General features: G+C 39.6%; 1 protein-coding gene across 2 annotated transcripts in view; it reads right to left on the bottom strand.

The window, feature by feature from the left end:
- Positions 1-12169, bottom strand: part of ANK3 (ankyrin 3) — a 299184-nt gene that overhangs the window by 56173 nt on the left and 230842 nt on the right. For both annotated transcript variants that reach the window (XM_065639540.1, XM_065639541.1), the window contains exons 27-28: positions 6458-6564; positions 2328-2360 (exon numbers count right to left, since the gene is read on the bottom strand). In XM_065639540.1, coding sequence (XP_065495612.1) covers positions 2328-2360; positions 6458-6564 — 140 coding nt within the window. The remainder of the gene's footprint in view (positions 1-2327; positions 2361-6457; positions 6565-12169) is intronic.

Raw genomic sequence — 12169 nt, forward strand, 5'->3', positions numbered from 1 at the left:
CTAGACTTCTGTCTGTTTCAAAACTCTACAGCAAAAATCCTTCAAATTTACAGCCATCAAAACATACAGTTTCCTGCAGGGCTAAACAGTTATGGAGGTCTCCTCCAGTGCCCCAAAATACCTTCCCTTTTCCTCTGCACCATAAGCTGCTGAGAGACAACAGCATCAGGTAGAAGATGCAGTAACAGGCCAGTATCAAGAGGGACACGAGTTACCAACTCAGGCTTGATGCCAACACAGATGCTGACATAGCTGGCACATCTGCCGTCTAGTTTCACTATTTGCAAAACTGTTGCCAAAACTTCCAGATCTTAAGGACTAAACCTTCACATGGTCAACAGGCGAATCCATTAAATTTCCTGGTTCCCTTTGGTAAACTGAACTAAGAGTACGAGCCAAAAGCCCCAAAGTGCTCTGAAGTATGAATGGGAATTTGTGTACAACAGTTACATTTGGTTTTGACATCAGCAGGACACCAAAAAGTAACAGCTGACGTGCCTTGGCCAGGCCTGCAAATAAGCTGCATTCAGAAGTCTGGGAAATGTGGGTGGGAAAAATGGGCAGAAAAGCAGGAGAGTAATCGAAAGTTTGAATTTAGTGGTCTGCAGAAGCCAGGCAGGTCGGGACAGAAGCTGTAAATATATGAAGCAGGACAGAAAGGTTGCCCAATTTAATTCCAGATAAAGAAATTGCTACGTTGCCTTTCTTCAAACTAAATTAAAATCCATCAGTAAAGATGGGAAGGTGAAGCCCTCTGAGATGACCCTAACACAAATTTACCCTTTCTTGTGCCCCAGACACTTTATAATACTGAAACATGGAATAAAACAATATTTCACAGTAGTTTTCATACAAATAAATGGTACCCATACTTTTGTCTTAGATAACCACACTGTACACTAGTGAACAAATCCAAATGTTGCCACTAGAGTATCCCAACTCCTCATAAGAGGAATTGTTTCAGCGGGACAGAATCTTTGCTGAATGGCTGACCAAACGTTCTGTACGAATACTAGATCTATGCCAAAGCAAATATACGCAATCTTTAAATTATAGAGTATATAAATTATGTGATTCTTAATATTTATAGATATCACAAGATCTTAGATGTACGTAAACTGTTGACTGGAACACTGTTCTGTTTGCTAACAAAAGGCTGTAACAAGCAGACACCAGCTTCCCTTCTGCTCACTGAGCACTAATTTAAGCCTGTCAGCATGTTTATGTTGCTTTTTCTCCCTGCAACTGCCCTATACAGTGGATGGTAAAGGCTCATGGTAGGAGGCTGATGCCACTGAGCATGTGGAAGGGTAGTTCATTGACTGGTCTTCGGAGCCGGCAAGAAGCCAGCTTGTGACTAGTCATGAAGAGAGTTCAAGACAATCTATTAAAATTTACTATGAAGCAAAGTAAAATATTAAGCAGGGACTCACAGCCCTTGGTCACTGAAGAGAGAATACTGAAAAGAATTTGTTACAAACCAAAGTAGGTGGCCTTTTCAAAATGTGTGGTTTTTGTCGGCAGAGAAGTTGGGGCCACTTCGGACCCCATGGGAGGGCATGGAGCAGAGGGGCTGCTGGCTGGAGCATCCCTTCAGGGCTGATGCAGCAGCAGCTCTGGGAAGGCACGTCTGGTCCATGTGCCACGGAACAAACCGTGAGGAGCCCTCCGGGGAGCTTGGCAAGGCTGGGCTTGGCCTGATCGCTTGGTAAAAGGCAATGTTTTGGAGAGCTGCCTATTGTGTACGTGATTACTGGCATGTTAAACCAGCTCATAATTCATTAAAAACAAGCAAAAAAACCAAACAAAAAAATAAAATAAAAGTTTTTCCATCTAATGCAAAAAAGCCAAAGCCTGAGCTTAGATAAGGTGCTTTCTCTAAATCCACAGGAACCAGCCCATGACAGCCAGCTTTGGGGTCTGTACCCTACTGCAGTCTCCAGGGAGGACAAAACCTTCAGCAGATCAGCCTTTATGCATATTGATCCCATATGAAGATAATAATTTTCGACAGCATATTAGTTATTTCCTTGTTTGGTTTTCAAATTAGCAATTTACCATTTAAAACAATAATTCCAAACAGTATTTCATGCACTTTCTATCAAAAATATTAGTAGCTGATGCTTACCTAAATTAATACTTCACTAATAATGGAAACTACAATATGATCTCTAAAACACAATGCTAAACACTAATGAGCATTTCTACTTGAATACATGGAAGGGATGAGGATGTGGGAGGATGCACTACAAACATCTACACACACTCTGTGGGAAAAGAGTTAAAAAAAAGGAAATGAGGATTCACAGAAAGCACAGAGTTATCACCTTGAATCATACTGGGGAAGTGGAGAGGAATAGCTGCAAAATAATTTAGAAAGCAAATGGGAAAAATTAATTTAAGATAATTAGAGGCAAGCAACAGAAAAATATCAATCCTAAGCGCAAAGGAAAAGTAACAATCAGAAAAATAACAAAAGCAACACATTCGAAGGCCAACTTTAGAAATTAGTTGGTTTTTGCTTTGCATATCATGACCTATGTTTTATATGCCATAGATGGAAAAAAATCCAAAAGGAAGTGTTCATTTAATTAGTCAGCACAAGTCCATAATTTCTCTGAGAAATGCAGAACTATATGGAGAAGAAAACAGCATTTGCAATTTGCTTAGGTCAACAGAGAATTTATTGTAACTATTTCTTTATTTAACTCCCAAAAGATGCTCCACTGTGCCATGGAAAACCAGTTCTTGCACTGTTTTATAGCAATTTATTTTCCAAAGTATACTGTATAAAGAGATATGTATGATAGGATATTTGAAGGGAGTATCAGTCCACGCTACTCATCACACTTCTTTCAAAAAATGAGTTCAGCTGTGTGTACAGGAGGTTGGAGTAAACTATAATTAATATTATGTGTTCCACCTTGCAAGACTGAATTCAGTTTTCCTGAGTTTCTCAATACGGAAGGCAGCGTGATGCAGTAATTTCTTTCAGCTAAGAAACCAAGGAGTTAAAAAAAGGCAAGACGAAGAGAGCACACCCACATTTTAGTTCGGGAAAGTTGCATGAGTAAGCTCACATCTGAAAGCCGAAGGTCATTTCGGCAAAGGATCTCTACCCTTCCAGAGGCCTCAAGATTCATGACACATTTCGATGTGCTGCTTACAATGGACCCTGTTCAAAATATATGCTGAAAAAACAGCTTATCTGAACTCAAATAGAAAAACATAAAACATTAGCTTGGCTTGAAAAAAGGAAAAACCAGAAGAGTCAAAATTACTGCCAACAATTCCTTCTTTCTTCCCCTTTCACTGATACATTGCAGGATCTCCACATCCTGCTCCCAAAATTCCCCTTCTGCCTCAGTTAAGAAATGGGAACAAACTTTGACGCTCTTTTCTGACAATGGGTAAATGGGGAAAAGAGCAACCCGAGGGAGCAGACCCGGAGGAGCTCCCCCCGCATGGCACATGGCAGAGCGTGGAGGGGGTCAAGGAATGCAAAGAGCAGTGGGGTCAGGCCCTGGCCACAGGCCACCCCAGCCAGTGTCCCTCTGCCTATGGCCACAGAAAGAACTGAGGACAAAGCCGGGGATGAAGCATCGCGAACAAGCAGAAAAGGAGTTGCTTTTCAGATAAAAAATGGCAGAAAATAAGTGAAAAGTCACGATGCTCTGCATATCAGATGTGTTGAGATACTAGAAGATGTGAAGGGAACATCTGTTGATTGCTCCTAGATGAAGATAACACGGAAAACCAAACAGTATCCTATAAAATATGGGGCCACAGTTGAAAAGAAAATAAACAATTGAGTGAAGTTGGTTTTTCTTTTTTCTAACAAAAGAACTGAGTCATCACAGCACCATTTCTGTTGGACTGTATCTGTCAAATGAGAAGTATAACAGGTCAGAAAAGCTATACCTGACTGGAGAACATTTTGGTGCTCAGATCCTCTCCCTCCCCTGCAGCCCCCCCAGTCTGCTCCACCGCTGCAGGTCTGCAGCCCTTCCCCTCTGGGCAGCAGATAAGGCCACATCTGCATCAGCAGCGACTGATGTACAACGGGAGCAGATCTGAAGTAGTTGATGTGAAAGGTCTCATGTCCACAGACTAAACGTTTTGGAAGGCTGGAACCATTAGTGAGCACGCTGAAGAACTAAGAACACATAAGTATTGTCCCAGAGGGCTGGCAGGATGCAAACATCAGACCTGCCTTGTATCAGGACGAAAAGGAGCCAGAAAATTCTAGACTGATCAGTCTAACCTCAATTAACAGAAATATTCAGGAATAAATTATCCAACAGTCAACCTATAAGGGCCTGAAGGATTAGAAGAGATTACAAGTCGCCTACCGCCAGTCCTCAAAATAAAAATGAGCCAAAATGCAAGAGTAACTCACGTAAAATTAATATGACTTCTTTCTTTGACAGGGTAATTGATACCCTGGATGTGTAAAAGTACTGTCTTGGTATTTCACAGTAAGCAATTGAGGTATAGTATAGATAAGGTAAGCACACAACCATCTGAGAAGTTACCTCAAAAGAGATACAATCAGTGCTTTACTGTTAAACTGAAAGGAAACTTTTGAGTGGAGATTTTGTTGTGCTGTCCTGGGCCAGGTACTAAGTTAATGGTTTCACTCATGATTTCAAAAGAAAGGAGGTCTGAAAAGTCTTTGGAAAACAGGATCAGAACTAAAAGCTGTGTTGCCAAAATGGAAAAGGGGTCTGGAACAAACAAACTGAAATACACTAAAGGCAAATGCAAACAGAGGGAAGAAAACAAACACGTAAGCACAAGACATATACACATAATAAATAAAAGAACCAGACTGCAGAATTTCAGAAAAGAACCAAGAAATTCTAGTGGATCACAAACATCTCTCAACAGAAGATGCAGTTAACAAAATTATAATTCTTATTGTGGAATTGCTTAAGATTAAGTGCGTCATATTCCAGACCAAAGAGGTAGCGATCCTGTCCCAGTCAGTACTGGTGACATGTCTCTGGGAGTCTGGTGCCCAAGCTGGCTCAGAAATAAGCTGTCATCAGAGGGAGGAGAGCCAGGGGACAGCAGCAAGACTGCACTGAAATGTGGAAAGCACCACTTAGGAGGATCTGGGATATTTTATTCTATGAAAGACACGCAATCTTCTCTTTTAACATATAAACCATTGTTAAGAGACTAGTAAGATATTGTTCTCCATGACTACCATGGCTATGACAAGAAAAAAAGCTTAATCTGCAAGAAAGAAATTTTAAGTTGAATATCAGGGGGAGAAATATCGTAACAAGGGATAGTGAGCTATTGAAGCTGGGGGGACTAGAAAATCGCTTCTTTTTAGTGACTATGAAGAAATTAAGCATATTTCAGGAAAGGCTTGATTACATTTTATCCTGCTGAAGTGCATGGTAGGCTACCAGCTCTCTGAGGTCCTTTGCTGACACTTTTCCATGATAACCAGAAGACCTCAGCTTTTCATACTGTAATTCTTGATATTTCAACTCTAGCATCGACCATATGCAGTGTTGTATCAGCTCAGGACACAAAAAAATCCACCATTATATAGTTCTGTTCAGCAGAAGCAGGTGCTTACATGAATTGTGGGACTGTAGCTTTAGGTTTGTGGGACTTGCTGCTATTTTGGAACTAAAATATTTTGGTATGGGCTGCAGTCATTTTAAGAATGTCATTAGTCATGAAATGAGGAAGTAAATTAAAAAGGATATGAAATTTTATGTCCTGATCTCGAAAATTAAACAACAAATATTTATACCAGACAATCTCATATGCAATGATTCCTTTCAGTTACACATTTATTTGTAAATAATTAAAATACACACACATTTGTTTGTAAATCATTAAAATACACATTCAAACATTACTGCTACTGCATTTAAATCAAGTCTATGTGGTACTGTCAAGAAGCATCGCAACTACAGTGATGACTCATAAGTAAATGATCAGTACCACTAAAGTCAAACTACAGATATTGGAGAATAGGCAGGAGTTTAGAGGTATAAATAAAATAAGAATTTAAATTAAAGCCCCCCATTTTTTCCTTTATGAAAGAGCAGAATGCATATTACTTCTCTGATTTTGTATCGCAAATAATTTAATACAATTCAAACGAAATCACCTTATGACACTTAAAAGCAAAGCACAAGCAACAGAAAAACAAGCAAACAGAAAACAGGACTATTAGAGAAAAGCCTTTGGAATTACAATGTTTTGACATTCAGAAAATTAAGTGCAAGGGCAAGTTTTTGGTTTTATATGAAAGAATTTAGACTGACTCCTGTTATTAAGCACCCTCACTGAAGTCAGCGTGAATTTTGCCACTGGCTTCAACTGGAGCAGGAATAGGAAAGTTATCAGCCATTACAACAGCCTGTATTCTTCAGCTAACAATACACTTCCACATTTAAAGATAAAGGAAATCTGTTAAGTGACCTACCCAGAATGGATGGGACTTGAAACAAGGTTAACATTGTCCAAGGTGTCTGCAGCCCAGCTATAGTGTCTGAGAGAATCAGAATCAAACTCCCTTTGAAACGTCAGGTGCTTAAAAACATAATAATAATAAAAAAAAGATAAATTGGAATTTTAAATTAACATGAAAAACACTTGTCTTAAATACAAGTTTGTTAACATAATTCTATTAAATTCAGATCCGGAACCTTTCCACATAACATTGCTAATATCCAAGTGTTAAAGTACTGAAAAATCTTGTAACACAAATACGGAATCCACAAGCAAATTAATCTTACATGTCTTCAAACTTTCTTACTGTCCACTTTTCCCACTTCCTTCACTTACAACTATGTCTCTCTCCAATCTTTACTTAGATGTGCAACGTTAAAAAGATTGAAAAAAAAAAAAAACACCCCACACCAAAACAAAACTACCATTTGTACTGCAATCAAATACCGTATAGACAGGCAGTATAATATTCCCCCACAGAAAATGCCACTGGATAGACCCCTATTCAAGCAGAACCCGTGAGTAACTTCACTGAGAGTTTAATGGAAGCTGTGAATTCATGACCAGGCTCCCAGTGAGAGGAAGGTTTAGTTTCTCTTTTTACACGAATCACCAACATGAACACTGTTTTCTGGAATGTCACTGTCCCTACTCACCTCTATAAAAATAGCTTTAACGCTGTGAAGGGCTGGCACACCGGTGCTATAATTAACTGCCCCATCTGACAGACACTGAGGCGTAATTTGTTTCTGGCTGCTGTCTGTGGCCAAGCGCATGTACACCCATGTGTCCTGTGCCCCACAACAAGATCTCACGCTATAAATTCTCTTATCTATATAGCAAAGACATTCTAGTAAAATATTATTTTTTTTCTTTGTTTGTTTCCTTTTTTCCTAGGAAATTAAACAAACGAAATCTTCAAATACTGTATGCCTGTATTTCCAGGGTGATATGAAAGCTTCTAACCAATTTAAGAAGCACTGTCAGAAGTTACGTCAATAAAATTAAGTCAAGACGCTGTCATGCAATACACACCATCTTCACCCAATATGGTGTAAAAGATGTCAGTGCTTCCTGTAAGTAGGTTGTTTTCTGCTCACAGGCAAATGCATTTAGAGAGAACAGTCTGTGAAGACTAAAACCTTAAGGCTGTTTTCAAACTAAATTCTGTGGGTTCAAGTCAAAGCTGAGCCAAGCACACACTTCTACAGAGGGATGTGTTGTTATTTTCTCCTTTTTTTTTTTTTCTCCTTTTTTTAAATGTACTGGCACACAGAGGTAGTGCAAATAGGCTATTCTGAATGGCAATATCAGCATTAGTAGTAAATCTGGAAGTCATAAACACACACAAATACTTCTGTTGAGAAGCTCCCACTGGCTAAGCAAGCAGACAGTGCTCTAGTGTTGGCCAGAACCTGCAACCCTCCCGTCACTCCGGCATTTCCAAAAACCTTCTCACCAGACATTTATTTCAGATGAGCATCCCAGGCTTGCTTCCAAAACCCATCAACGTTATAATTTACTGCCAATCAATAGAAACACCTATAGGGCAAAACTTTGCTCTGTCATCTGTCCAACACTGTGGCACCTGGCTTGATGCCTCCTTCTTTTGCTACCTTAACTCTTTTATTGTGATCTTTCATTAGACTTTTTGCTCTAAGATACATACTTTAGACCTGATGGTTCAAGCACAGACAACAACAACAAAGAGCAAACTTGCTTATGTCGAACACCAAAATGCCCCATCAGACATAAAAGATAAAATGGATGCCATTAAAACAATGGCAATTAAGGAACAGCAGTGGCTTTAATTAGCATCAATTTGAAAAATGTATCATAATCTAGTTTAATGAAGACAGCTTTCTAACTCTTTCCAACAGAACACTAGGGATTTTCTTACAATTCCTTCAAGAGCCTGCGGTTTAGGCAGAAAAGCCATCACTGTGGATTTCTGCTGTTCCAAGTGATCTAAATTCTTAAGAGCTCATACTAAGTATGTTATTACTTTTGGTACCAAACAGCACAAGATACAGACAGTTGGTCTCAGAAGTTGCAAAAATTTAGATAAACAAAAATAAATTTATTCCTTTGCTCAGTGATTAACATTATCATCAAAAATAGGACAAAACAAAGAAACAAAAGAAATGCATTAAAACCCCACCATATTTAGTGTTTGTCATTCAAATGCCTGCTAAATCATAACAGCATCACTGCAATGAGGTCCAGGAATGCAACAGGATGCACACATTAACAAATTAACGTGGGATCATGTTTGCTATAGCAGAAGAATAATGCTAAATTCCTTCAGCAGTGTGATACAGAAAATTAAATGCAGGGCCACATAATTTCCAGGGAAATACCACCACTCTAAAATACTCTATGCTCAGAGCCGCTACAGAATCACTGAGTTGCTGTAGGTTTCCTCACACGCATATGTAAGGTTCGTTGGTCTATTCCTTTGACCTGAGATACTGTCTGCACATCAGGTGACTATATTTTTTGATGCATTCCTTTCTGGTAAAGTGTACTCAAACAGATCTTTTGGATATATTTACAGCCAGCAAAAGCACAAAGTCTGCGGCCAATAATTTTGGCAGAGAAACAGAGTAGGAAAAGTGAATAGCTGGACACATGCATCTTACACGCAGCACACATCTGTTGATCCCATTTTGTCAGTCTGTTGAGGTTCTGGATTTTCCAGGCAGGGAAAAAAATCTTCCTGTTTAAGTTGCAATATAAGCGGTCCAGAAGATGGTACATCATCAGTGACATCAAATCACAGGATTCATCCTGTGTTCGTTCAGGTCCCAGTGTTCCCTCCCTGGAGCAAGGAAGATTAAGCATGCCTTGCTAAAGGGTGTGGCAGCTTTACATGCAAATGCACGTATAAAAGCACTGGTGGTTCTGCTGGCAAGGATTCCGCTGGTTGCATAACTGAATATCCAGGCTGTGTAATATCAGAGTTCAGCAAACAGAAGAATTTATGCTTCCTCCCAGATTAATTTATCCAGATAGAAGAGATTCAGCAAGCTGCTATGTAACAGACAGCCTGATTCATCCTGCCTTTGGCTGATTAAATTCAGAGGCTGATGTAAACTATTCCACAGATAAAGTCGTTCAGATTTGGTCTGAGTTGCTGCATCCATGGTAACACACCAGGACACAAATTTTAACTTTGCTCCAGCCAGGTTGAGGCACAGTATGGCCTGGACTCAGACTTCCCTGTTGAACAGGATCAGCAATAAACTGCCAAATGCAAACAATGGATAATATTGTGACTTCTCAGGGAATTACTAGAAACTCTTCTCTAATACCCAATGGGTCATGCTGGCAGACTGGTTTCAAATCTTCCTCGTTTGACACTTTTCAGACTCCCAAGTCTGCCAGTGATTTTGGGGAGAGGTGGTCATGGGATCTTCTATTTTAACCTGATCAAGAGGCTGGCAAATTCCCCTTATTTTTTATATACTCATATTTGTGATAAAATTATTTCCTTTTACTCAGAGAATTTGCTGTTGCCATGAACTCCAAGCAGGTGTGAGCTTCACAAATTAAGAGAAATTCAATATGCAGACAGGCAATGGCTCACTCTTCAAAGTCATGTGAGACCCCACAACAGCCTTAACTACTATCAGTTTCAAGATGGACTTTTAGGATATTGGTTTTGACCCACAACGATCTTTGAATTTCATTGTTGGAGCAGACGGTGGGTTTCTTTTCGCTGCTTTCTACCGCCACAGCAAAGATTATCTAGAAGTCCAGTAATGTACAGAGGGAAGGGTGGGAAGAAGAGAGGCTGGGCCTTTTTCATGGGCTCCTTTTTTCATGAAGATAGTTTGTTGCTTTACTGTCATTTGTTTTTCAGGGGATCCTGATTTTAGGAATCTCTCAAGACAGGACTGGCATTTTTTTCCACTACCACCTTCATCATTTCTGATACCCTCCTGGACTTGAGAAACTTTAAGTTTGTCTAGAGGATTAAGATTAGAACAACATTTACAACTAGATTGTCAGGCAGGTCTCCAGCCTGGCTTCATTTTACGTGACAAATTTGGACCAGCGTTGAACTGCAATAATTGCACAATCATTGCTGGCCAAAAACTGGAATCACAAAAATATGAAGATTACAAATGCAATGAAAACAACATACAGCAGTGCTCAGCACCAGTGCTAGAAGGTTTCCATATTTGTTGCCTTCTTGGCTCAAGAGCCAGCACTGCAAGTGATCCTCCAGAAAGCAGAGATGTCCATAACCACTCACAGAGAAGATGAAGTTTGTCCTAAAGCAGAGCTCCTGTACATACAACACCTCCATGTACAGATAAATATATATATATGTTTGGTTTTTATTTTTTTAGTGAAATTTTGTATTACAAAAGTGGTTAATGGTGCTCATTTTGAACGATGTTCTTTAGGAGTTATTCAGCACGGTTCTGGTTTTAAGTCTTGTTATGTGGTCAAATACACCCTATCTGATAAATCAATGCCATCTATTTGTGATGGCAATCACAAAAATGGTCAAAATCATGAAACAATGCAATATGTTCTCAGATTGAAGAGTCTTCCTCTCCTCTGAAATTTCTATCATATCAAGAAGACTGAATGAAGCTTTAGGAGTAGGAAGTATCAGAGAAACTTTAGGTTCTCAGCCCCGAAACATAATTTCTTGCTCCCAGTGCCAGTACTTGCAGATTTTATTTTCTGACTTCAAAACAAACAAAAGCAACAATTACTGCTATGCAGTGCCTAGCTGGCTGTTGCAAATGGAAGTTGTTGGAGGTTTATAACGTTTCACTTGAAACTAACAACCTAGTAATAAACATCCAGTTGCTAAAGACAATCCTGTTTCTGCCATTGCCACAATGCTACCAAATCCATGTGCAAAAGCTGTGGTAAAACTGAATAATCTGTACTACACTACAATTTACAGCCTAATACAATCAAGGTTTAAAATGCATGAGTCCTGCTCTGTGGACCTTTCCCCCTCAAACATCAATAACCCTCTGTGCAGGAATACTTGCCACTGCTGAGAGGTAACTCTGTGAAAAGGGCAGCAGAAAACCTTATGCTCTTCCAGGATATAAACAACGGTTCCACTCCACAGTTCTTTAATTCCCAAGTAAAGATTTCTATGTGAATTTTTATCCAGCTTCCTAGCAGATCTCTTGTTTGTGCATATCAAGAAACTCTTGAGTAATTCAATTAGACTTGAAAATCTGAAGCAAGTCTACCGAGCAAAATGCTGAGGAACTCACAAACAAAGCATACAGTACCCTATCATCTCCAGCATTAGCTTTTGGAAAGACTTTGGCATGCTATAATCAGGTCAAAAGATTCTGCTTTTGTTGTATTAGTCATTGCACAAATGTTTGGAAGATACATAAACTGGTTAGAGCGTAATAGCTCAATCTTTACAAGGCCAAATTCTTCCCAAGGGTGGAAAAACAAGGGCAGCAGTTGGAGTTCCCACCACGCGGACAGAATGAGCAAACGTCATCCCCAGGCTACACAATACAGACAAAGGTTGCTCAGCGTAAAAGACTTTACTCCCAGCTTATCAAAGCACTCTATGGATACACATAACATTAAACTCACAGATGCTCCCACTGACTTCAATGGACAACCCCATACTCGGAAACGTAACCTGTCCCCTAAAGACTCCCCTAAGACTCCCCTAAAGACTAAA

Source organism: Caloenas nicobarica, chromosome 7 (genome assembly GCF_036013445.1).
Source record: "Caloenas nicobarica isolate bCalNic1 chromosome 7, bCalNic1.hap1, whole genome shotgun sequence".
In the NCBI taxonomy this organism is placed as follows: Eukaryota; Metazoa; Chordata; class Aves; order Columbiformes; family Columbidae; genus Caloenas; species Caloenas nicobarica.